Genomic DNA, 24,497 nt, shown 5'->3' with positions numbered 1-24,497 from the left:
AAAAACAATTTATAATTCAATAATAAAAAGGTCAGGTAAGATAATGATTTTTTTAAAATACCTTTTAGTTTCAGATCTGGAGCTAGGATCATTCAGTTCTAATTCTACTGATGAGTAAACAGACACCCAGCAGCTAGTGGATAGAGCACTGGGAATGGAGACAGGAAGACCTGAGTTCAAATCCAGTCTCAGACACTTACTAGCTGTGTGACCCTGCTGTTTGCCTTAATCCACCAGAGAAGGAAATGGCAAAGCACACTGATATTTTTTGCCAAGATCTTTGCCCATGGATAACATAATGCACAGAATGATGAAGAATGAACTAGAATCACATAACAGAGATTTCTAAAAGTTATAAGAATCGCTTCTTAACATAAATAGGTAGCAACAGTCAGAATTCAAATCTCAAGCTCTGGTACCAAATCCATGACTTCTGTGTCTACTGATGAGAAAATAACTGATAGGAAAAGAAATGGTCTCCAATTCTCCTCCCCTAATTAAGTGCCTCTCATCTCCTTCCATCTGATATCAAGGTAATGGGGAAGAATGTTGTTAAATGTGATTTTACACCTGCTCTTCCTATTGTAAGGAGATGAAATTAACAGGAATTAGTCATGGTTAGTCAGTCATAATTAGAAGTAACTAGAGTGACACCAAGGACATTTTAACTGCTTGAGATTCAGGGTTGGAGGTGGAGAGGCTCTCAGACAGAGCCCTTTCTCTGAAATCCTAGTATCTGTTTTTGATAGTCAAGAGGAGGAAAATACTTGGAAATAGGGAAGGCACAGATGGGTGTAGGCAGAGGTCACTTCCCCATTTCCAGGGTTATGTCTCAAATTCTCATTGTGGGGTTGGGGTAAGGAGGAACAGCTAAGTGGTGACATGAATAGAGCACTGATGCTGGAGTTAGGTGGACCTGAGTTCAAATCAAACCTCAAACACATCCTAGCTATGTTGGGTAGATGAAACTTCAGTTCTAAAAATTCAGTTTTCCTTTACAACAAATTAGTAATATATTTTGAAGATATTCATAGATGTGCACTATCCCCAGATAGTAAGATCAGTGGATAGAGACCTGGCCTTAGACCCAAGAAAACCTAGCTTCCAAACAGGTCTGACACATATCAGCTGCCCAACCCTAGACAGACCATTTGACCTCTCAGCATTCTGGACTACACAACCCTCAAAACTCCTTAGTATCACTGGAGCAATGTTAAAATGTAATTGAGAAATATTTAATAAAATAAATTTAAAAGAAAAACAGATAATATTACACGTTAAAACTAAATATGCAGCCTAAAGGAATTCTTATGTACTGATTAAGGTCTGAAGTCTGTTTGGTTAAAATCTGACCTTAATCATGCACTAGCTGCATGATACTGATTAAGTCATTTAGCACTGTTTGCCTCAATTTTCTCATCTGTAAAATGATCTAGAGAAGGAAGTGGCAGACCACTCCAATATCTCTGTGAATACCCCAAAAGGGGTCACAGAGAGTAAGCTGTGACTAAAACAAAACAACAACAATATTTTGATTAGTAACCCCTATATTATTTGAGTAACACTAACTCTAGACAACTCTCTAAGACTTTAAATTTCAGAGAAACTGCCAGCCTGCATTGGAAGAAAGTATTTTCCCATCTGGGAATTCCCTAATATCCTAATCAAGTCAATTAGGATGTGGAACACCTGGAAAAGGGTTCTAATCTTTGTAGTGTTATCATTGATTGCAGCTGTTGGTAGAGGAGACAGAAGCATTCCTCATATACAACTTCCCAGGATATCAGGACTAAGAGTTGGCTTTGGGGAGGGCAGTGCTCCCAGAGCTTGATCCATCACTGGAAATCAGGGTGATATGACAGTAGGATTGGATTTAGGAGTCAAAACCAAACAGTTCAAATTCTTCCTCTGACACTTAAGAGGCATTATAGTGCCATAGGAAATGATTCTCATGCCTGATCACATAGATTCAAATCTCATTTCTGACATCTGTGTGATCTTGGATAAGCCACTTGTTGCTCTGGGCCTCGGTTTCATTATTTGTAAAATGAAGGGGTTAATCCTTAGTACTTCAGGTGGCATAGCCATGCTTCACTTTATTCTCTGTAGCCACCTTGCTGAGCTGCAATCACCATCTTCCACTTCCAATACTAGACGCAAAATGCCATCAGTTCTCAGATTATTGTTGTTGTTGAGTCATTCTCAGTCATGACCCCATTTGGAATTTTCTTGGCAAGAAGACTGGAGTGGTTTGCCACTTCCTTTTCCAGTTCATTTTTACAAATGAAGAAACAGGATTAAATGACATGGTTATTGGGTTTCTGAGACTAGATTTGAACTCGTCTTCCTGACTCCAGGCCTCAGTTTCATTACTTTGTAAAATGAAGGGGTTAATCCTTAGTACTTCAGGTGGCATAGCCATGTTTCACTTTATTCTCTGTAGCCATCTTTCTGAGATGCAATCACTATCTTCCACTTCCAATTCTGGACCCAAAATGCCATCAGGTCTCAGATTAACACTATTATAGTAATTTTCCAGATCAAAATGCTCCTCCCAACTACCAATTCCCAAACTTCTTCTTCCTCCATTAGAACGTAAGCTCTTCAAAGTTAGGGACTGTGTTTTTGAAGTAGCATGATACTTGGTCCATAGGGAGCATTAAGTATTTTTTTCATTCATTCATAGCATAATTATGAGTTAATCATGTAACACTTATCTTAGTAGTCTCATCTATAATTTTTATGGGGAAAGGTTGAAAATAGGAATGGCAATTTTATTGTTATGGGGAATTTCCAATGAGGAAATGTCCACCCATGCAGATCTGCACCTGTTCTGCAGCTCAAAGTCCTAGAAAGTTGTTTGGGGTATTGGGATATTAAATGAGTTGCCCAAGGTCATATAATCCATACAGACTGTCACACTCAAGTTCAGTTATCTGAACATTACAAGCTTCCCCCATCTGTAAACTAGTTATAATAATCCTTGTAATATTGACCTTTTAGGGTTATTGTGAAGATCAAATGAAATAAAGTATGAAAAGCACTTTGGGAACTTAAAGCACTCTTTCAATGCCAGCTGTTATTCTTATTAGATCTTGGCATAGTTCTATTCCAAAATCAAAGAGTGAGCTTCTCTGAGGGCTTTTCCCTAAAATTGAGTAAAGTAGAAATAAAGAGAATGGAAGGAAGAAGGAAAACTCTGCTAAGACAGAAGGAATCTTGAACAACACACTCTAATAACAAGATTTCTGAAAGATGACAAAAGAGATAGTTTCAGGAAGCCTGGACAAACTGATGCAGAGTGAAAGTGAGCAGACCTGGGAGAATAAGGACAGCAACAATGTTTTTAAAAAACCTAAAACCTCTGAAAGACAAGACCAAATGTCAAGGCAGTGACTAATGTGTCCAGAGGATTACAATGAAAATATGCTACTCATTTCCTGACAGATGACAGATCCAAGATGCAGAACTAGACAGACATAGGGTTATGGATAATATAAGGATTTGTTTTGCGTGGCTGTATATCTTCTGTTCAGTCATTTTTTTTTCAGATATGCCCTCATTTGGGCTTTTCTTGGCAGAGATACTTGAGTAATTTGCCTTTTCTTTCTCCATCTCATTTTACAGATGAGGAGCCTGAGGCAAATAGGGCTAAGTGACTTGCCCAGGGTCACATAGCCAATAAGTGTGAGGCCTGATTTGAACTTGAATATCTATTACAAGGGTTTAGTTTTTATCTTCTTTTTCCATTATATTAGGGCTAGATGAGGGAGGGGAAATTTGTTAATTGAAAAATTAAATTCTAAAATTGTTTCTCAAAACTATCCCTTTTGGGAGAATGAAGGGAAAATTAAGTCTCCCTACTTCATCCAGATTGGAAGTACAGAAACCCCCTCTTAGGCTGATCCCAATGATCATCCATTTAGAAGCTGCTATTATTACCTTTAACTTGGGCTAGTTCACCTCTTCTTAGCCTGGGGGTCCCTCCACTCCAAGGAGCTTGTCATATTAGTGCTATGCTTAATCAGACATCCAATCACCTTTACCCTTACTGGAGTTCAGAACTCCCAAATTCAAGTGATTCCTTAACCTCAGTTTCTCCTAGTAGCAAGGATTATAGGCATGAGCCACTATGTCCATCTTGAAAAGGGTCTTGATTACCATACCAGTAGTGCTATTTCACTTACACCTAACCACTGCATTCTTGAGTACAATCACTGACATGTAGAGGTATGTTCCCAAAAGAAAGAACCTCTCTAAAGTTGAGAAAGACTAGGGATTTCTGTTCAGATGGGGTCATTAGGCAGGTGCATTTTATTATTTTTTTAGCTTTGTTTTTGTTTTTTTTAACTTTTTGCAAGGCAATGGGGTTAAACTGGTTTGCCCAAGGCCACGCGGTTAGGAAATTATTAAGTGTCTGAGGCCGGATTTGAATTCAGGTACTCCTGACTCCAAGGCCGGTGCTCTATCCACTGCACCACCTAGCCGCCCCTGGCAGGTGCATTTTAAAAACTAATGCTTCAGGTCAGCTAGGTGGCGTAGTGGATAGAGCACCGGCCCTGGAGTCAGGAGAACCTGGGTTCAAAGGCGGCCTCAGACACTTAATAATTACCTAGCCGCGTGGCCTTGGGCAAGCCACTTAACCCTGTTTGCCTTGCAAAAAAAAAAAAAAAAAACACCTAAAAAAAAAAAAGACTAATGCTTCAACCACAAGATTCATTAACTCCTTCCAGGTCTCTTGACCCTTAAGGTAAAAGTCATGTTTACATATAATTCAGCAATAAAGTACTCAGGTCACCCAAATAGGATAATCACAATCTTAAAGAACAAAACCAAGGTGAGATATTTATATCTCTCCTATACTATCAGGGTAATAACATATTGGGTCAGAAATCAATACATTATTCAATACAAAGTAAGGAAAAGATACTGGACCCAAACAGTTGGTAAAAGAAATAAGTGGAATATAGGAAAGCATTTCCTTTTTTACTGATGTTAGCCATATATGCTTACATGATTTGACATCCATGTCATATTTTGAGTTGAATGGGTCCTTAGAGGTTAATAGATCCCTTCCCCTATCTCAATGTCACCCAAATTGTTAGAGTACTTAATAAAGTTATGTGATTCTTAATAAATCCATACAACTTTCACATATGGGAAGATATGCTACTGACTCACATGAGACAACCATATACTATAGGCTACTTTTCCAGCAGATTTGTATAGATTTATATACTATTTTTTTTAAATTTATTTTGTGTAGTAAATTAGGAAACAATCTTTACAGCTAATGATTCTGACAAAGGACTCATTTCTAAAATATACAGAGAACTGAGTCATATTTTTAAAACAAAAAGTCATTCCCCAACTGACAAATGGTCAAAGGATATTCAAAGGCAATTTACAGATGAGGAGATCAAAGCAATCCATAGCCATATGAAAAATTGCTCTAAATCATTAATTATTAGAGAAATGCAAATTAAAGCTTTTCTGAGGTACCACCTCACACCTCTCAGACTGGCCAATATGACCAGAAAGGATAACGATCATTGTTGGAAGGGTTGTGGGAAATCTGGGATACTATTACACTCTTGGTGGAGCTGTGAACTCATCCAACCTTTCTGGAGAGAAATTTGGAACTATGTCCAAAGAGCAACAGAAATGAGCATACCCTTTGACCCAGAAATACCACTACTGGGTCTATACCCTGAAGAGATGATGAAAAAGGGTAAAAACATCACTTGTACAAAAATATTTATAGCAGCCCTGTTTGTGGTGGCAAAGAATTGGAAAGCAAGTAAACGTCCTTCAATTGGGGAATGGCTTAGCAAACTGTGGTATATGTATGTGATGGAACACTACTGTTCTATTAGAAACCAGGAGGGATGGGAATTCAGGGAAACCTGGAGGGATTTGCATGAACTGATACTGAGTGAGATGAGCAGAACCAGAAAAACACTGTATACCCTAACAGCAACATGGGAGTGATGTTCAACCTTGATGGGCTCACTCATTCCATCAGTGCAACAATCAAGGACAATTTGGGGCTGTCTGCAATGGAGAATACCATCTGTATCCAGATAAAAAGCCATGAAGTTTGAACGAAGTTCAAGGACTATTCCCTTTAATTTAGGGGAAAAAACAGATGTCTTATTGTCTGATCTTGTTTTTTCTTAGACTTTTTGTCTCTTCCTTAAGGATATGATTTCTCTCTCATCACACTCAATTTCAATCAATGTACAACATGGAAACAAAGTAAAGACTGACAGATTGCTTTCTGTGGGGGGTGGGAAGTAAGATTGGGGGAAAACTGTAAAACTCAAATAATATATTTAATAAAATAAAAATTAAAAAAAATAATTTACTTATTTTGAATTTTACAATCTCACTCCCCCCCCCCCCACAGAAGGCAGTCTTTACATTGTTTCCATGGTATACATGATCAGTTGAATGTGATGAAACAGAGATCATATCTTTAAGGAACTCCAGCCTTTACTCTATATGCATCTCTCTGCTTCAAATGAGTTTCTTGTAAGCAGCATATTGTAGAATTCTAGTTTTTAATCCACCGTTATTCACTTATGTTTTAAGGGAGAGTTCATCCCATTCACATTCAATGTTATAATTCTTTATTGCCCCTCAAACTATCTTCCCTCTGTCTTTCTCCCCTTTATCCATATTCCCCAGTATTTTGTTTCTGAATACCATCACCTTCAGTGTATACACTCTTTCTTATCTAGTGTTTCTTGAGACCAAAGATATTGTAGGAAAAAGTTGGAGCACAGGGGACAAAGAGTGTAGCTTATGGTCCCCAAATAGGACAAAGCTAACCAACTTATGAGTGGATTAATATTGGGATCTTGGTCTTATCACTACAATACGTTGTATGACTTATTTACAACAATGGTTTCCCCATGTTAGCAGGATTTGATTTCAATTTTTTTAATTATATGAACTAGGTGAAGAAAAAATAAAGAGCAAAATTTTGCTTAGAAAAAAAAGCCAAGGAAAATCAAAACTCAATAGGTATACAAGAAAGCAATTTGTGTAAAAAGGTCAAAAGTATCCATGCTGGATGGAAGGAATGGTTTTGTCATCTGGGTGGTTAATGACTAACTTGAGTGGTTTGAGGCTTAGGGCAAAAGTTGGGGCCCCTCACTTAGATGACCATTAACCAACTGTAAAGTAAAGGAATCTTTAGGAATAAGACTATCATTCCTATAACTTACTATCAGAGGTGAAAGGATCACATTTATCAGGCAAGCTCAGTCTCATTTTTGAGACACAATGCTGAATGAGTAAGTACACAGGGGGAAAGATTCTATCTCTAAGGAAACTAAGATCCAAATACATATAAGGCTTGCTAAAGTTAACAGTATAAGTACTGTAGAGACGGAAAGACAACCAATTCCAGTAGGGGAGAGTTGATGTAATATTACTAAATGTTCCATATGAAAAATTTAAAAAAAAATAAGAAAAAAAAAGAGAAATCTACTCTATTTTGTGTCCATTGAAACTATTAGACAACTAACTCTGAATTGCAGAAAGTTCATAACTGAAGGTGAAGACCCCATTAATAATAATTAATAATAATAATTTTCATTTGCATGTGTTTTAAGGTCTAAAAATGCCTTCTTCACAATTAAGTGAGGTAATAAAGGGATTGTAATATTTCCATACAGTAATTGTTACTAAGCTAAACAAATAAAAAATGCAAACCTAGAGCCCCAAGAGACAAATGAATATAAGATGACCTCCTAAGTCAAATCTGCACCATAAGAAGATCTCTTGCCAATGACATTACAGATTTGTAGAATTCAAGTGAATTAGATCCATGTCAGCCCTTTGAATATAAGTCTGTTGGTTTTAACAAGCCTCAAAAACCATCCAGGTATCATATAACCATGAAACTTTATAATGAAGCCAGACGTCAATTTTTTAAAGATATATCACAGTTCCTTTCAGACAGTGCAATACCAAGAAATAGGAAGGGTGAAAAAAAAAGCATTAAAAATAGCCTTGGTAGGGGCAGCTAGGTTGGTGCAGTGGATAGAGCACTGGCCCTGGAGTCAGGAGTACCTGAGTTCAAATCCAGCCTCAGACACCTAGGTGTGGCCTTGGGCAAGCCACATAACCCCATTGCCTTGCAAAGAACTAAAAAAAAAATTATATTATCTATGGGGTGGCTAGGTGTTATAGTGGATAGAGCACTGGCCCTGGAATCAGGAGGACTTGAGTTCAAATATGCCCTCAAGCACCTAGCTATGTGGCCTTGGGCAAGCCACTTAACCCCATTGCCTTGCAAAAAAAAAAAAAAAAAAACCTAAAATAGCCTTGGTTAGTCAAAGTAACCAAGAAACGGGAGACTTAAAGTGTAAATAACAAAAAAACAAGATAACTTCAAAGACTTATTTTTGGCACTGCTGTATAATCAGTTTATCTCCTCTGAATCATTTTCCAGAGTTAAAAAGTAGCAAAAAGACAATGGATAAAAACACTGGATAAAGCACTGGGTCTGGAGTCTGGAAGGTCCAAATTGAAATCCAGCCCTGGTCATTTCCTAACTGGGTGAACTTGGGCAAGTTGTTTAATCTTGTTTTCCTCAGTTTCCTCTTCTGTAAAATGAGCTAGAGTCAGAAATGACTCCAGTATCTTTGCCCAGAAAACCCAAACGGGGCCACAAAGAATTTGGTGCAACTGAACAATAACAAAGAAACAAAGTTGGCATTGGCTTCCTTCGCCTTGCCTCACTTCAAACTTTTTTTTTTAAAGATTTTATTTAGAGTTTTACAATTTCCCCCCAATCTTACTTCCCTCCCTCCACCCCCACAGAATGCAATTTGCCAATTTTTACATTGTTTCCATGGTATACATTGATCCAAATTGAATGTGATGAGAGAGAAGTGATATCCTTAAGGAAGAAACAAACTATGAGCAAATCGGACAATAAGATATCAGGTTTTTTTCCCTAAATTAAAGTTAATAGCCCTTGGTCTTTGTTCAAACTCCACACTGTACTGCACTGATGGAATGAGCGAGTCCATCAAGGTTGGTCATCACTCCCATGTTGCTGTTAGGGTGTACAATGTTTTTCTTGTTCTGCTCATCTCACTCAGCATCAGTTCATGCAAATTCTTCCAGGCTTCCCTGAATTCCCATCCCTCCTGGTTTCTAATAGAGCAATAGTGTTCCATGACATACATATACCAGTTTTCTAAGCCATTCCCCTAACTGAAGGGCATTTACTTGATTTCCAGTTTGCCACCACAAACAGGGCTGCTATGAATATTTTCGTACAACTCACTTCAAACTTTTAAAGATTCCAGTCATCAGTGGAAAAGCCTTTGCCTTTTTTTAGTCTTTAAGGGCAGAAAACTCAAGTCTCTAGGCAGTCAACAAGTAAGATACTCAAAATTGGCTCTATTCTCTTTAAAGTATGTATGTATGTGAGGGGGTGGGCTATCTATGAGAAGAAAGAGTTTGTTATACTGTCTTATACTGTCATAACTTTCTTGCAGTTAAATATAAAAATGACAGTACTTAGGGTACAAATGGATTTATGGACTCTTTGGAAAATAATTCTATGGACCAAAGTTTAGAAAATCCTGAAGCAGTGTAGCCCTCTCACTCTACAAATGAGGAAACTGGAGTCCAAAATGGCTATGTCTGCCCCAGGCAAAACTGAACTCATTTATCTGGCTAAAAACTTGATACTTATTGAACTTTTATGCTTGTATGTTTACAGAATATATACATACATACACATATATATTTACACACACATACTGTTGCTTGCTGTCCAAAATACTTCATTATAAATGTATGAATTTTTGTTTTTCTGTCTCTCTTCTTTCAATGACAGTCAGCGGCACGCTTCTCTCCTGACTAGAGAAATTTGTTCCTTATTTCATCTTTTTAGTCTTTTCTTTTTCCCCAAATATATATGAAGTCATATTAAATCTAAAATATATTATTTTTATATATCATCATATATGAATTATAGAAATATCATTTTGGTATCTAACTCCAAGAAAATGTAGTATGACTATAAACAAAAACTTTCTGTGTAAGGAGTATTTCAGATATTTATATTTCACTATTTCTCTTTTTATACGGACACTGTATGGCTAATGGAATACAAAATTGTTAAGCATTTCTGACATTTCATCAACTTTCTTCCCCATTGATAAAATTAAAATCCATATAGCACTTTAAAATTTACAAAGCATTTTATTAATTTGGACCTCACCAAAAATACCCAATGAGGGTATTTTATTGCAATTTTACAAATGAAGAAATAGGCTCAGACAGATAAAGTAACTTATCCATGGTCACATAACTAGTAGTTGTTAAGAAGTAATGATTGAACCCAGGCCTTCCTAAAAGCAACACTCTAATCAGTTTACTATATATTGATGCTACCTAATACAATAATACAATTGCTATAATATAGGGGAATCCATGAAATAACTCAAAAAGGTTCGAGATCCCTGGACTAAATGATTTCTAAGGTCCTTCCAGCTCTAAATCTTTCAATTCCACTAACTACTTGAACCATTAACTACAGCCTGAAATCTCTTCTGCAATATCAAATGATCAAGTTTCCTCAGAGATAAAATTCAACTCATGTCAAACATTCCAGTATTGAGAAGAAAACATTTGTGAACCTAAAAGGAATTTTAAAAACTTATTAGAAACAATATTGTTTATAATTTCTCACAAGGCAATTTAATTTGATGCCTATGTATCAAATTAGGGTATGCACCCTAATAAAGTAATCCATTATTTTCTTCAAAAACAGAAAAATTGGAAAAGTACAATTTTCCTTCCTTCAAACCCAAATTTGATAAGATTGTTATTCATGTTTTTAATGCTCATATAGACAAGGGAATTAAATCAAAATATTTTAGTACACAGGGATGAGAAATAAGACAAAATTTATTTCCTTTGTTAAAGAAACAGCTATGCACTTTAAAACATTTTTAACTATGATGTAGATAAGGCCAATCCAAAGTCAATAAAAGGAAGTAAATTTGGCATCTCCTGAAAGTCCCTGTTAAATTGGCAATTCAAAAACACAGAATTCCAAAAGCTTTGAATAATCAGATTAAAAACACAGAAACCAATCTCATGAGGCAGTGAGGTGACTCACGAGGTAGAGTGCAGGGCCTGTTGTCAGGAAGACCTAAGTTCAAATATGGCCTCAGATACTTACTAGCTATATGACCCTTGGCAAGTCACAACCTGTTTGTCTTAGTGCACTGGAAAAGGAAATGGCAAACTACTCTACTACCTTTTCCAAGAAAACCTCATGGCCAGTATTGATGTGCTATGATCCACAGGGACATAGTCAGACACCACTAAACAGCAATGATAAATCTCATACCAATGAAACTGAAAGTCTTAAGAGAGTCTTCTTTGTTTCTCCAAGATCCCAAGATACAAGAGAATGGAGAGAATAGAGCCTTATTAACATTGGATGATTTAAAAATAAAAAAGACCATTTGCACATGCAAAGCAAATTTTCGCCTCTCTCTCTCTCTCTCTCTCCTCCTCTCCTATCCTCTTCTTCTCTTCCCTTCCTCTCTCCTTCTCCCCCCCCCACACCAAATGCACATTCCCTCTTACATGGATTGTATTTAGAAAAATGAACAGTGCTACAATAGAACAATTTCTTTGAAAGAGACAATCATCAGGCAAAAATTTCAGAGATTGTTAAAAGACAGGCATTTGAAGTTAGGAAGAAAGCACTACCTCAGAAATTAGGAGATGAGTTCCAGGCTTAATAATGTCACTGACTTGCTTTTTGATCTAAAATACAGACATTATTTACCCCTATGAGGATTTCAATTTCTTCCTCAGTAAAATGAAGCAGGGGGAACAGAAAAAATGAAAGCCCTCCAAGAATAAGGTTTATTTCATTTCTTGTCTGCATCCTCAGCACCTAGTACAGTGTCTGATACCAAGTAGACGATTAATTAAAAACCTGCAGGTGAATGCTGGATGATGATCATTAAGTCAGTCAACAAGCACTGTGCTAAATACTAAGGAACCAATGGCAAAAACAGAAATAAAATTCCAGTCACTGCTCTCATGGAGCTTCCAAGTCTAATGGAAAGTGCATTGTGTCTCGGCGGACAACATGAAAACAACTATTTCTCCACCATAAACTGGAGCAGAGGGAAGGCACTTAGGGTTTAAGGGGTAATCGGTAAGGCCTTGTTCTATAGCAGGTGGATTTTTAGCTGGACCCTGAAAGAAGCCAGAGAGGGTGGAAAGCAGGGATAAGGAGAGAGAATTCCAGGTATAAGTCAGCCAGTGAAAATGCCCCAAACCAGGAGATGGTAGGGACTCCACAAGCTCAAACATTCACTGATTCTATGCCAACAATGCCAAGACAGCCATCGGATAACCCATAAATTATCTGATGGTCTTTGTTTATATAAAAACTTGAGAACAAACTAACTGAATTCATGTAATCTGGAGAATTCTAGGATTGGCTGGAGAATGGTTCCTCAACAAGTTTAAGGAGGATAAAGATTTATGCTAAAAGAGCAGCATTCCTAGGTCTGGGACTGTTTTGTCTTGAAACTTTTTACCCAAAAACCTCATCAAAGTTGTGTGAGAAGGCTTGGTGTTCTTACTTTTCTGTAGCCAAGTCAGGAAGACTTCAATTCAAATTTGGACTGTTTTTTGTCTGGACAAGTCACTTGTTTGCCACACTTCTCTGTAAAATGGGGTTAATAACAGTTACTACCTCCCAGAATAGCTGTGAGGATCAAATAAGATAATATTTGTAAACCACATACTATATCACCTGGCAGATCATTCAGTCGTTTTTCAGTCATTTCTGACTCTTCATGACTTCATCTGAGGTTTTCTTGGCAAAGATACTGGAATAGTTTGCCATTTCCTTCTCCAGCTCATTTTACAGATGAGGAAACTGAGGCAAACAGTTAAATGACTTGCCCAGGGTTACACAGGAAGCATCTGAAGTCAAATCTGAACTTAGATCTTGCTAACTCCAGGCCTAACACTCTATCCACTCTGCCACCTAGCAGACTCTGGAACTTTGTATAGTCCCTTCCCCTGCTAGATCCAATATTCTTACTAATTAGCTAAGTCATCTAGAATAAGTCACTTAATTTCTATGAATCTCTGGTTTTTTAATCTTAAAAAAAATGAGGAGATTGTAGTAAAGAATCTGCAAAATCCATTTCAGCCCTAACATGCTGAGGTTCTATAAATTAGGACAAGGCATTATTCCAATCATAAGGGGGAGAGGGGGAAAAAGAGAGGGAGGAGAGGCAAAGGGAGAGAGCTATGCATTTGATTATGTGTACAGAACTGATTAATCCTTAGATGGAGGATTTGTTTCCATTTGTAAACTAATATTTAAGAACATTAAATAAATGTTCATTAGCAGTATCAATTTATATCTGTAAATTTATCTATAAAAAGTAGATCATACTTATCTTCCCTATACTTTATAGTGTAGTAATATTGACTACCTAATGTTATGCTACTTTTCCACACAAAAAGGTAGAATTAATTTTAGCATTCTGAGGTTTGCAAAGTTGAGTTACATATATTGACTTGAGCTTGCCACCTCAAGAACATTGAGCAAGTTGTATTTTAATAAACTTCATTTGTAAGGTCTCTTCCTATTCTAAGAAGTATGATCTTTCTCACAAGGTAACCAAAGAATAAATAAAATAATGGATACGAAGGCCCTTGGAACATTATAAAAGTTTTAGTAATTTTAAGAAATTCCTTAAATAGGAAATAAGAATGTTGTTTTAAAAAATGAAGTTCTAAGCCTATATATATGTATATATATATACACACACATATATATATAGCTATACACACACACACATATATATATAGCTATACACACACACACACATATATATCTATATATAGCTAGGATAGAGAGGGGAGGTAGAGCCCCAAAGGCTGAAGAACCAGGATGGATATCAGTCAGATAGAGAAGGGTCTTGGGTGTAAAGCAGGGAAATTGGCGACAGAACCTTGATTCCAACCCTCCCTTTCCCTACTTACTTCCTTATGTCCCAGTGGAGATCACAATCTCTCTGAGCCTCACCTTCCTTCTCTGTAAAATGAAGGGCACTCGGTGGGGTAGTGGAAAGAGTAAGTGGTTTGAGGTCAGAAAACCTGAATTTAAATCCTACTTTGGGGGATTTAAGGTGGGAAGGCAGCTGTGCCCTCGAGCAATGTCACTTCACGTCAGTTTCCTCATCTGTAAAAGGAGAAGCCTGCACTAGCAAACCCAAAGGGTCCACTGGGGCTCCAGAGTTCTTGAGCCCCACCGGGGGGGTCTGGGTCCAGTGCTTGCCCCTCCTGCCTCTCACCTGCATCGTAGAAGGTGTCCAGCACTGCAGTCTCGCCGAAGTCCAGCTCCCCGAAGTTGAGGGTGGCGAGGTGGGCCCCCTCGGCCTCACACGCCCGCTGGAGGCACTGCAGCGCCCCGGCTTCGGGGCTGCCCCCTGCCCCGCCCTTGGGGCTGTCGTTCAGCACATAGACGGCCCGCAGCGAGCGCCGGCGACCCCCGGGCTGAGCCCCGCCGCCGCCCTCCCCGCCCTCGGGGGCCACCCCCGGCCCCTCCGACCCGGTCCCAGTCAGCTCGCCCGCCTCTCCCCCCGAGGGGGGCTGCAGGGGCTGCTGGGGGGGGCTCGCCTGAGGCTGTTCGGTCGCGGCCAAGGGAGCCCCAACGGGGCCCCCGCCGCTGCTCTCCATGGGGGCGGCTTGGACCTCTGCCCCACCGCCCGTGTTACAGGGACGTCCCAGGCCCGGGGGCCCCCGAAGTCGGCTGAGAACCGATAGTAGTTAGAAGCGGGGAGGCGGTCTCTAGTGGAGGAGCCTGGAGGAGGGTCCGCAGGAAGGTGTCCGGGGGAGAGGCGCGGGAGAAGGGAGGAGGCGGCCGGAGCTCGGGGAGAGGCTTGCTGGAGCCCGGCCCAGAAGCGGAGAGGAGGCAAGACAAGTGCAGAGACGAAAGAGAAAGGGGGCCCGGGCCGGGACAACTGAGCCAGGGCCCAGCCCGCGGCCGCAACGCGCTCCTGAAACTTCCAGTCCCACACCTGCCCCGCGTCCCCTCTCCGCGGCTGCGGCCGAGTCCGGGGTGGGCGGAGAGTCTTCCCGGGGCTGAGCGCCGCCCTCCCTCCCCTCCTCCCCCCGGGGCCGGCCTTTACCCTCCACCGCTGCCCTCTGGGTTTGGGCGGGCGCCCCGGGGGGGGGGGGGGGGTCGGGGCGTCCCCCGGGCCTCCACGCCTGATTGTTAGACACCCTGCTGGGCCGGAGCAGGGGCCCCCGATGTCAGCCGGGAACCCGCTCAGAGCAGTGCCCAGGCCCCCGGGCTGGTCAGCAAAGGGCGGCGCTGGCAGAGTCCGGGGAAAAGAGAGGCGCTTTGGGCCTCGCGCTGCCCTCTGAGGCTGGGGGCGCCGGAGTCCGGGCTCCAGGCGGGAGCCAGGCACGGCCCGGCCTGCCCGGCGGGGAAGGCGCTTCACGACCTCGGCAGCCCCCCCCCCCCCCCCCCCCCCGCCGACGTTCGGTCCAAAGGACGCTCAGACTCCGGACACCCCGGGACGGGGCACCTGCGGGTGGCTGGGGAAGCTGCCCTATTCCCCGCAGGAACTTGTCCAGTCCCCAAGAAACAGACTTGCCAGCTGTTCTGCTGAGATTTCTAAGCACTGGACCGGCTGACTAATGAAGGGGCCACTCGGACTCCAGTGAGCCCCCGGGCACGTCTCCGGCTCTGACCACGACCTCGGGCGGGGTCCTTTGACCCCAAGCCTCCAAGGAGAATGAAACCCTCTAAGGCAGACCTCGTGGCACAGCCTCATCGAGCCACCAAATCACAGTAGTCTTTATAATGAAATGTGGGGCAGCTGTGGTAGGGAGCGCTCAAATTTAAGTGCTTAGAGGGAGTAGACTGGAAATATTCACTGTCAGGAGCAGGACACAATTCTCTTTGATGAAAGCAAGCATTTCAGTTTTCCGCTAGAATTTAAGGATGACGTGCAAAGCAAAACCAGAAATCTGAGAAAAACATATAAAGACAATATAGAGCACCGGTGTGGAAACTGATAGGCATTATCAAGGCTGAGGAGAAACCGTGGGCTTTGACTTTTCTAGTCAATGTGGGTCTTAAAGAGAAAACACATGTGATCAATTGATTGAAAAAGTAATCCAAAGGCTTAGTGAAAATTAATAAGTAGAGGAAATGAGAAAATTGGAAAAGTAGACAAATTTTAATAAAAAGGCATTTTCCATTTAATAGGACAATGTGTTTTTTTGTTTTAAATAAGAACCTGTTCATTTTACTATTATTTCCAATGAGTGCTATGGATTTGGAAATAAAGCTTGTCCCAAAATAATCTGTCATTAATCCAAGAAGTAAAGCCTGGGTACATTTACTAGCACCCATTTCAATCCTTCCTAACAGTTTTTCTTTTAATTCCATCTTGAGACTTGCAGTCCAAGTATAATGAAACAGTACATTATGAAATCTTGCTTGAATAATTTCCTCCTCTTAAAAGAAATCCTGCTGAGTAGAGGTAAACCAGGCTTAGGCTACTAAGAAACACTGTTCCCTCTATTTGTCTGTTACATAGTGTTTGCCTCTTTGACTTGCATTAAACAATTTGTACCACAAAAAATATTTCAACCCTGCACAGCTGCCCAAGCTGATAGCAAAAATCTTATGTATGTGTAGCCATTTAATTGAACCATTCATTATTCATTGCCATTATCAGGTGCATGTCCTGTGGACTAATTTTGTTGTAATATAGATAGGAGTTGATTATCAAAAGATTGTGTAGCAGGCAGGCAATAAGCATTTATTAAACCGACTACAAGCCAGGTTGGTTTTTTTTGGGGGGGAGTAGGGGCAGGCTATGTTAAACCTTGGGGATCTAAATACAATTTTTTTTAAAAAAAGAAGGAAAAGGCAGTTCCTGGATTAAAGGACTTTAAATTCTAGTGGAGGAAGACAACACATAAAAGGGAACTGAAAAAGAGAGAGGATAGTGAAAGGTCAAAAGGTGAACTCTCAGGAAAAAGGACTATGGAATTATAATGGAAGTGAATGTAAAGTTGTTTATTAAAGGCAAGTACAGCGAACTAGGTCCAAGCAGACTTCAGCATCCCGGTAGTAGGAAAGTCTTTTTTATAGGGTATTAGCTATAGGAGGCAGAGTGGTATGATTTCTATAGGGACTGGGAACCATTGGGATCTCCATGGAGAATATGTTTTGTTTGGGGGGTGAGATTGTGAAGTTGTTTGGATTTTCTATGGAGGTTAGGATTTGTGTCCTTAGGAAAGAATAATCAATGAGGCTTTACTGGACAACACTGAAACTCAGGCCTGGATCCAACATTCCAGCCTTTTTGTTTTAAGTTTACTAAGAAGGATTGGAGTCAGAAGTCAGTTCTTCTGGAGCTACTTCTAGCTGAGTGGGGGCAATGATGTCATCAACTACAACAACAAAAAAGGGGTAAAGGATGGAACTGTTGGTATCCTTGTGCCTGAAGCAGCATCATGGATTTGGTCATCTGAGACGTTACAGTGTTCACTGTTTTGTGGATGAAGGGTATAAGCATCCAAAACAATGGAGAACCTAAGAAAAGTGCCAAAAAGACCATGATTAGTGGGATTAATATGGGAAGGAGTCAAAGGAAGACTTCCATGTGGGAAGACCAAAACCATTGGACCAGGTGTCAGCTGATTTTCCCTTAATACCTGAGGTTCTATCAGGGTTTTTCTTTAGCAGCATCCATAACCAATCTAGACTGATTAACATTGAAGCAGCATTCTTTAGCCAGGAACAGAGGCCTCCCTCCTTGTCAGTAGATTCATCTGTTTTTGCAAGGTTACTGAGGCTAGGGAATCCAGTTGATCTTGAATTTGTAGGAGGCTTTTGGCTATATCATCAAGACTTTATTAGCCCAATTTTTCTCCTGACCTCTAATCCCATATCTGGAGTCCACTTTTCAGATATCTTAAACTGGGTGTCTAAAAGACATCTTAAACAAAATACATCCAAACAGAACTTGTGATCTTTCCTCTTAAAACCTACGTGACCTTTACCCCCCCACTTCTCCTACCGTAACAGCCTGCTCTTAGTCTTAGGTTCCTAATTTAAGAATAATCCTGGATTCCTTACTATCTTTCACCCCACACATGCCCAAGCTATTGCCAAGGGCTGCCAATTTCACCTTTTTAATATCTCTCCAATAAACACCCTTCTCTCCTCTGACATTGCCACCACTTCATTGCAAATTCTATCAGTCATGCAGTAATTACTGCAATAGCCTGCTAATGGATCTGCCTGTCTAGCCTCCCCACTCAAATCCATTCTCCATTCTTCTATTAAAGTGATTTTCCTAAAACAAAGATCTGATCACATCACTCCCACACACACATACTGCAATTCTCTCTCTCTCTCTCTCTCTCTCTCTCTCTCTCTCTCTCATACACACACACACACACACACACACACACACACACAAACACAAAGAGTAAACTCCAGTGACCTTTGTTGCTATCAGGTTCAAATATAAAATCCTCTATTTGGCAATCAAAGCCCTGATACTGAAACTTCTCCCCATCACTGTTCTTTGATCTAGTGGCATTAGCCTTCTGGCTATTTCACAGACAAGCTGTCCTTCATGCCTGGAATGCTCTCTCTCCTCTGCTCCAACTATAGACTTCCCTAGCTTCCTTTAAGACCCTACAAAAATTCCACCTTATCTATTGGAAACTTTCTCCAGCCCCTCTTAATTCCAATTCCCCCCCCCTTATAATTTTTTCCTAATTATCCTAGAAATAACTTGTGCATGTTGTTTCTCACATTAGATTGTAAGCTCCTTGAGGGCAAGAGCTGTCTCTTTCCCCTTTCTTTAGCCCCCAAAGCTTAACCTAGTGGCTAGCACTAGTAGAAACTAAATAAATATTTATTGGATTAAACTCAAGGTAGTTCTCTATTTTCCTTAATCCTATGTAATGTTACTTGTCCATACCAATAGTAGTTAAACTAGTTATTTCCAATTTTGACTCCATTTCAAGACTATAAAAGTATGCACTGATTATCACCCAGGAATCTGACCCTACTGCTTTGATACCATTTTAAGGAAAAAAAATATTGGGTTTTTTCCTTTTTAGCAAACAATGACAAAAAGCAACTAAAATGTTTACTGTGCTTCAGGAAAAACTCTGGCTTTCATTCCCCAATTGATAAATGATTAAAGGATATGAACAAGCAGTTTTCAGATGAAGAAATTAAGGATATCTATAATCTTAAGGAAAAAATTCTATAAATCATTGATTAGAGAAATACAATTAAAATAACTCTGAGGTACCACCTCACACCTATCAGATTGACTAATATGACAAAAAGGAAAAGGGTAATTGTTGAGGGAATTTGGGAACACTAGGACACAAAGCCACTGTTGGTGGAGTTGTGAACTGATCCAACCATTCTGGAGCGCAATTTGGAATTGTTCAAAGTTCCCAAAGGACTACAAAACTGTATAAACCCTTTGATTCAGCAATACCATTACTAGCTCTGTTATTCTAAAGAGATCATAAAAAGGGAAAAGACTCACATGTACAAAAATTTTTATAGCAATTCGCTTTGTAGTGGCAAAGAATTGGCGAATGGTTGAACAAATTGTGGTATATGACTGTGATGAAATACTATTTTTCTATAAGAAATGATGAGGGGCAGCTAGGTAGCACAGTAGTTAGAGCACTGGCCCTGGAGTTAGGAGGACCTGAGTTCAAATGTGACCTGAAACACTTCATGATCACCTAGCTGTGTGACCTTGGGCAAGTCACTTAACCTAATTACTTTAAATAAATAAAATTTTAAAACTTAAAAAAAATCACTTTAAAAAAAGAAATGATAAGCAGGTGTATTTCAGCAAATCCTAGAAAGACTTAGATGAGCTGATACTTAACGAAATGAGCAAAACCAGGAGATTGTACACATTAACAGCAACATTGTGGGATGATCAACTACAGTGAATTATGTCTTTTAGCAATTCAATGTGATGGAAAATGCCATTCACATCTAGAGAAAGAACTATGGAGTCTGAATGCAGACCAAAGCATACTATTTTTACTTTTTAAATTTAGTTTTATGCTTTTTTCCTCATGATTCCCCCCTTTAATTCTAATACTTTTTTTCATAACATGACTAATATGGAAAAAAAGTTAAACATGATTGTACCAATGTTGAAAACTATCTTTACATGTATTTATTGTCGCTTATTGCAGTGATCACTTTTGGAGAAAAAAAAAGGATTTCTATGAAAGTAATTCCAGGTAATGTAGCAACATCTGTTTCAGAGGATTGAAAGACAGAGAGTTCCAGGAAGAACTTGGTAAGACTTTCCAAATGAAAACATACTTATTTTGGATAATTGATGGTCTTAAATAAAAACAGAAATTCTTGATAATAGTGGAAAATATATAAGAAAACATGAATCAGAAATAAAATATGAGAAAAGTCAAATATTTATAGACCAAACAGATGATTTACATATATCAGCATCAGTAGGTGCTAAGGGTGAGGAGTGCTGATAAGACTCCTCCTTCCCTCAAATGGAATTGGTTATATTTTGAAAAATGGAAAATGACTGCTTACTTCGGAGGAAATCATTGCTAAATCAGCTGTCTATGTACAGCTAGACCACCAACTTGTTAGAACAAGTGACTTCTGTAGTAATGAGAATCTAGAAGACAAACAGTAATAGGAATTATAAAAAAAATACAAATGAGAAAAAGATAAGATGTACAATTAAAATTCAATTCTGACTCATTCAAACTAGTTGTTGATCATGAGAAGTCAATAGACAGAAAAGTCAGATGCAAAACATAATAATTTCATTCTAACTTTAACTGATAAAAATCAATTAATTGCTTTAACAATGAGGAAAAAAACCCTGAAAAATACCTTAATCAGAAAACTCTGAACTTATTTGCCAAATCAAGATTTCAGCTCAAGGCAAAATAAGTTTAGAATATGACTTTATCTGTAAAACTTGACAGTGATGAAAGATGGAATATTGAAAGCAGCATTGCCTCAGGTGGCAGTGACCTGGAACCATGGAAGACCTGAGTTCTAATCCAGCCTCAGACACTTGCCACTCACTAGTTGTGTAATCCTAGGTAAGTCATTTAACCTGTTTGCCTTGATTTCCTCACCTATAAAATGGAGATAATTATAGCACTTACCTCTCAGGGATGTTGTAAGGGTCCTCTAAGATAATAATTGCAAAGTACTTTGCACAATGCTATATAAGTGTTCACTATTGTTGTTGTTTGTCCTTTGTTCTTGAAGAAAACAATGTCATCTGGGAGATGATGCTATAAAATGCACATCCAGTCTCATTTTCTCTTCTGGAGCTATCTGGGTCTAGTGACTAGCTGTAGATCAGGATGACTAGAAATGGCCCTGGATATAAGGCAATCAGTGTTAAGTGATTTACCCAAGAACATACAGCTAGTAAATGGCAAGGCTCTGAGGTCAAATTTGAACTCAGGTTCTCCCCTCACTTCAGGACTAGAGCTCTTCCCACTGAGCCATTTAACTGTCCATTATTATTAAACTAGGAGAAAAAATGAGTGTGATCTGTGGACAGAGTAATTGACCCCTACTCACTTTTTGGACTGAGTCATTCGCCCAACCTACCCTCATGCTGGTAGATCCAGAATTATCAGAGGCGAGTACAATACAAGGCTATAACTCAATTCTCAGAGCCCTGTGGGTAATCCTTGATGTGAGAAGTATACATTCTAATATATACTATATATAGTAGAGATATACTATCTATAATTCTGGTCCTTATTGATGCTCATCTTATTGTACAATTAGTTTCAAAAACAATACTGACTCTTAAACACGAAACCTTTATAAAATAAGACAAAAAATAAATATCTTGATGGTTTGGGTCATACCTAGGTGATGTAAAATGATATTACCCTTATGGAAGATACTGGTCAACCTAAACTGGTTGAAAAACTGGTGTGTGTGTGTGTGTGTGTGTGTGTGTGTGTGTGTGTGTGTGTGTGTGTATGTGTGTGTACATTCTGCATCAGGCTATGGAATGGATACATGTAGTTTTTTTCTATTGCCTACTTTTCTATCTGAATTTCCTGTCTATGGGTGAGATTCCTTCACTCACAGACCATAATATCATGAAATATGGAAAGAAAACCTAGGGCTTTTTTCCTCCTCTTAGACTTAGGCCACATGGTGCTAAGAAAAGGAATTCTGGCTTTTTTGTTAGTTTTTTTTCCATTGCAGGTTCAAGGAATGGAGTCTCATATTTCCCCATGTATAAGATGAACCCTTTTTCAATAAATTTGGGGTCTTAAAACTGGGAGTGTCTTATACAGTAGTGTAGATTTTTTTTGCTTGCATTTCCAGTGCTTATTGTCTTGCTCTCATTGTTTCACATTTGTTACTGGTATATTAGGTTATATTTCGCCACATTCTGCCCAGAAATGGCTCAGAAAAGATTTTTTATAAAGTGATGAATTCAAGTTAAAAATGATCCAGTTTGCCAAAGTGAATGGAAATAGTTCCGTTGGATGTCAGTTTGGTCCTCCTCCAACTGAGAAAACAATCTGAGCCTGGCTACAGGAAGAAGAAATCCCACTGAGAACTCCTTGAAAGAAGAAGGTCATGAGAGGCAAGTAAGCCAAAGGGCCTGAGTTAGAGAGAGGTTGAAGAGATGGATAGAAGAGCAAAGGGCAAGTGGAATTCCTTGTGTCCACAAAGATTGTTCAGCAGAAGGCCAGAAGAATTACTGATGAAAAGAAGATACTGATTTCAAAGGAAGACACAACTGGTGCTTCAGATTCATGAAACAGAATGGACTAAGCATGCATCCAGGCACCAGACTTACCCCCAAGGTGGTCAACGCCAGACCAGAGCACAGGCAGGAGAGCAGTCAGAGCCTCTCCTGAGACTGATTCATCATCAGATGCAGATGAGGACAAGCTAATGGATGGGAGTTTTGATAGTGATGTATGAATTTGATGGTAAATTAAGAGTTCAATAACTTTATGTAATACCTTGTTTTTCCAAATTTCAGTCCCTAAAATTAAGGTGTGTCTTATACATGGGAGCATCTTATACATGGGGAAATATACAATGTTAAGCACTATGGATCTTTTAAAAAATACAGTTCTTGTTTCTAGGAGCTTATATTCTTTTAGGAGAAACATGTTAAAATTGTACATATAAGATATATACAGTGTTGAAAGTAATTGAAGAGACAGTTAGGGGGAAGGTACTAGCAGTGCCATTTCCCCCCACCCCCAATCTGTTCCATTGAATACTTGCTCTCTTTTTAAAAATCAATGCCTCTAATAGTTTTGATGACAACTACTTTATAATATAGTTTGAGGTTTGGAAGCATTATTTTTTTAATTTTTATTTTATTTTATTTTTTTTTAGGTTTTTGCAAGGCAAACGGGGTTTAGTGGCTTGCCCAAGGCCACACAGGTAGGTAATTATTAAGTGTGCGAGACCGGATTTGAACCCAGGTACTCCTGACTCCAAGGCCGGTGCTTTATCCACTACACCACCTATCTGCCCCAATTTTTATTTTTTTAAGACCTTAGGATTAAGTAACTTGCCCAAAGTCACACAGGCAATTAAGTTTCTGAGGACTGATTTGAACTTGGGTCCTCCTGACTCCAAGGTTGATACTCTTCAACTGTGCCACCTAGCTGCCCCATTAATTTTTTATATTATTATTACATTTAAAAATCATTTCTCTGGATATTCTAGATCTTTCATTTCTCCAAATGAATTGTTATTATTTTATCAAGTTCTGTGAAGTATTCGTTTAAAAATTGATTGATATAATAATGAAACTATAAATTAACTTTGGTAGTATTGTCATTTTTATTATGTTGACATGATCCATTCATGAATAGCGAATATTCTTCCAGCTATTTCAGGAGGGTTTTTTTTAAATTTCTTTAAGGAGCACTTTGTAATTGAATCTCTACAAGTACTCTTTGTGTTTTAGCAAACTGATCCCTAAATATTTTATGTATTTTATGATTTTTTGGATGGTATTCCCTTTTCTATAATTGCCTTTTGGACTTTGTTTTCAGTATAAAGGTTGATCTTTTGGGGTTTATTTTATAACCTGCAATTTTGCTGAAGATATTGTCTCAATTATGATTTTCCAAGGAAATCATCATGTCTTCTATAGACAGTTTTCTATATCAATTATATCTTAAAATGACAAGATTGACTGAAAAGCAGAGAGCATAAGATTGAATTGTATTGCATAGTTTATTGACTTTAAAAAAAACTTTTTTATTTGGCAGAGCATATAGATGGAACAGTGGATAAAGAGTTGAACCTGGAGTCAAAAAGACTCACCTTCCTGAGTACAAATCTAGCCTCAGACACTTCTAAGCTGTGCGATTGAAGTAACATCAATTTA

The 24,497-nt window shown here is 39.1% G+C and overlaps 1 protein-coding gene across 1 annotated transcript in view; it reads right to left on the bottom strand.

Annotated features, from left to right (window-relative positions):
* Window positions 1-15,113, bottom strand: part of MAP3K15 (mitogen-activated protein kinase kinase kinase 15) — a 142,964-nt gene extending 127,851 nt beyond the window's left edge. Inside the window, exon 1 of the mRNA XM_074214296.1 lies at window positions 14,379-15,113. Coding sequence (XP_074070397.1) covers window positions 14,379-14,763 — 385 coding nt within the window. The 5' untranslated portion in view covers window positions 14,764-15,113. The remainder of the gene's footprint in view (window positions 1-14,378) is intronic.
* Window positions 15,114-24,497: the final 9,384 nt, after the last annotated feature.

This window comes from Macrotis lagotis, chromosome 1, assembly GCF_037893015.1.
Source record: "Macrotis lagotis isolate mMagLag1 chromosome 1, bilby.v1.9.chrom.fasta, whole genome shotgun sequence".
NCBI classification, from domain to species: Eukaryota; Metazoa; Chordata; class Mammalia; order Peramelemorphia; family Peramelidae; genus Macrotis; species Macrotis lagotis.
Note: the sequence above shows the minus strand (reverse complement) of the source record. Positions and strands in the feature narration are given on the sequence as shown.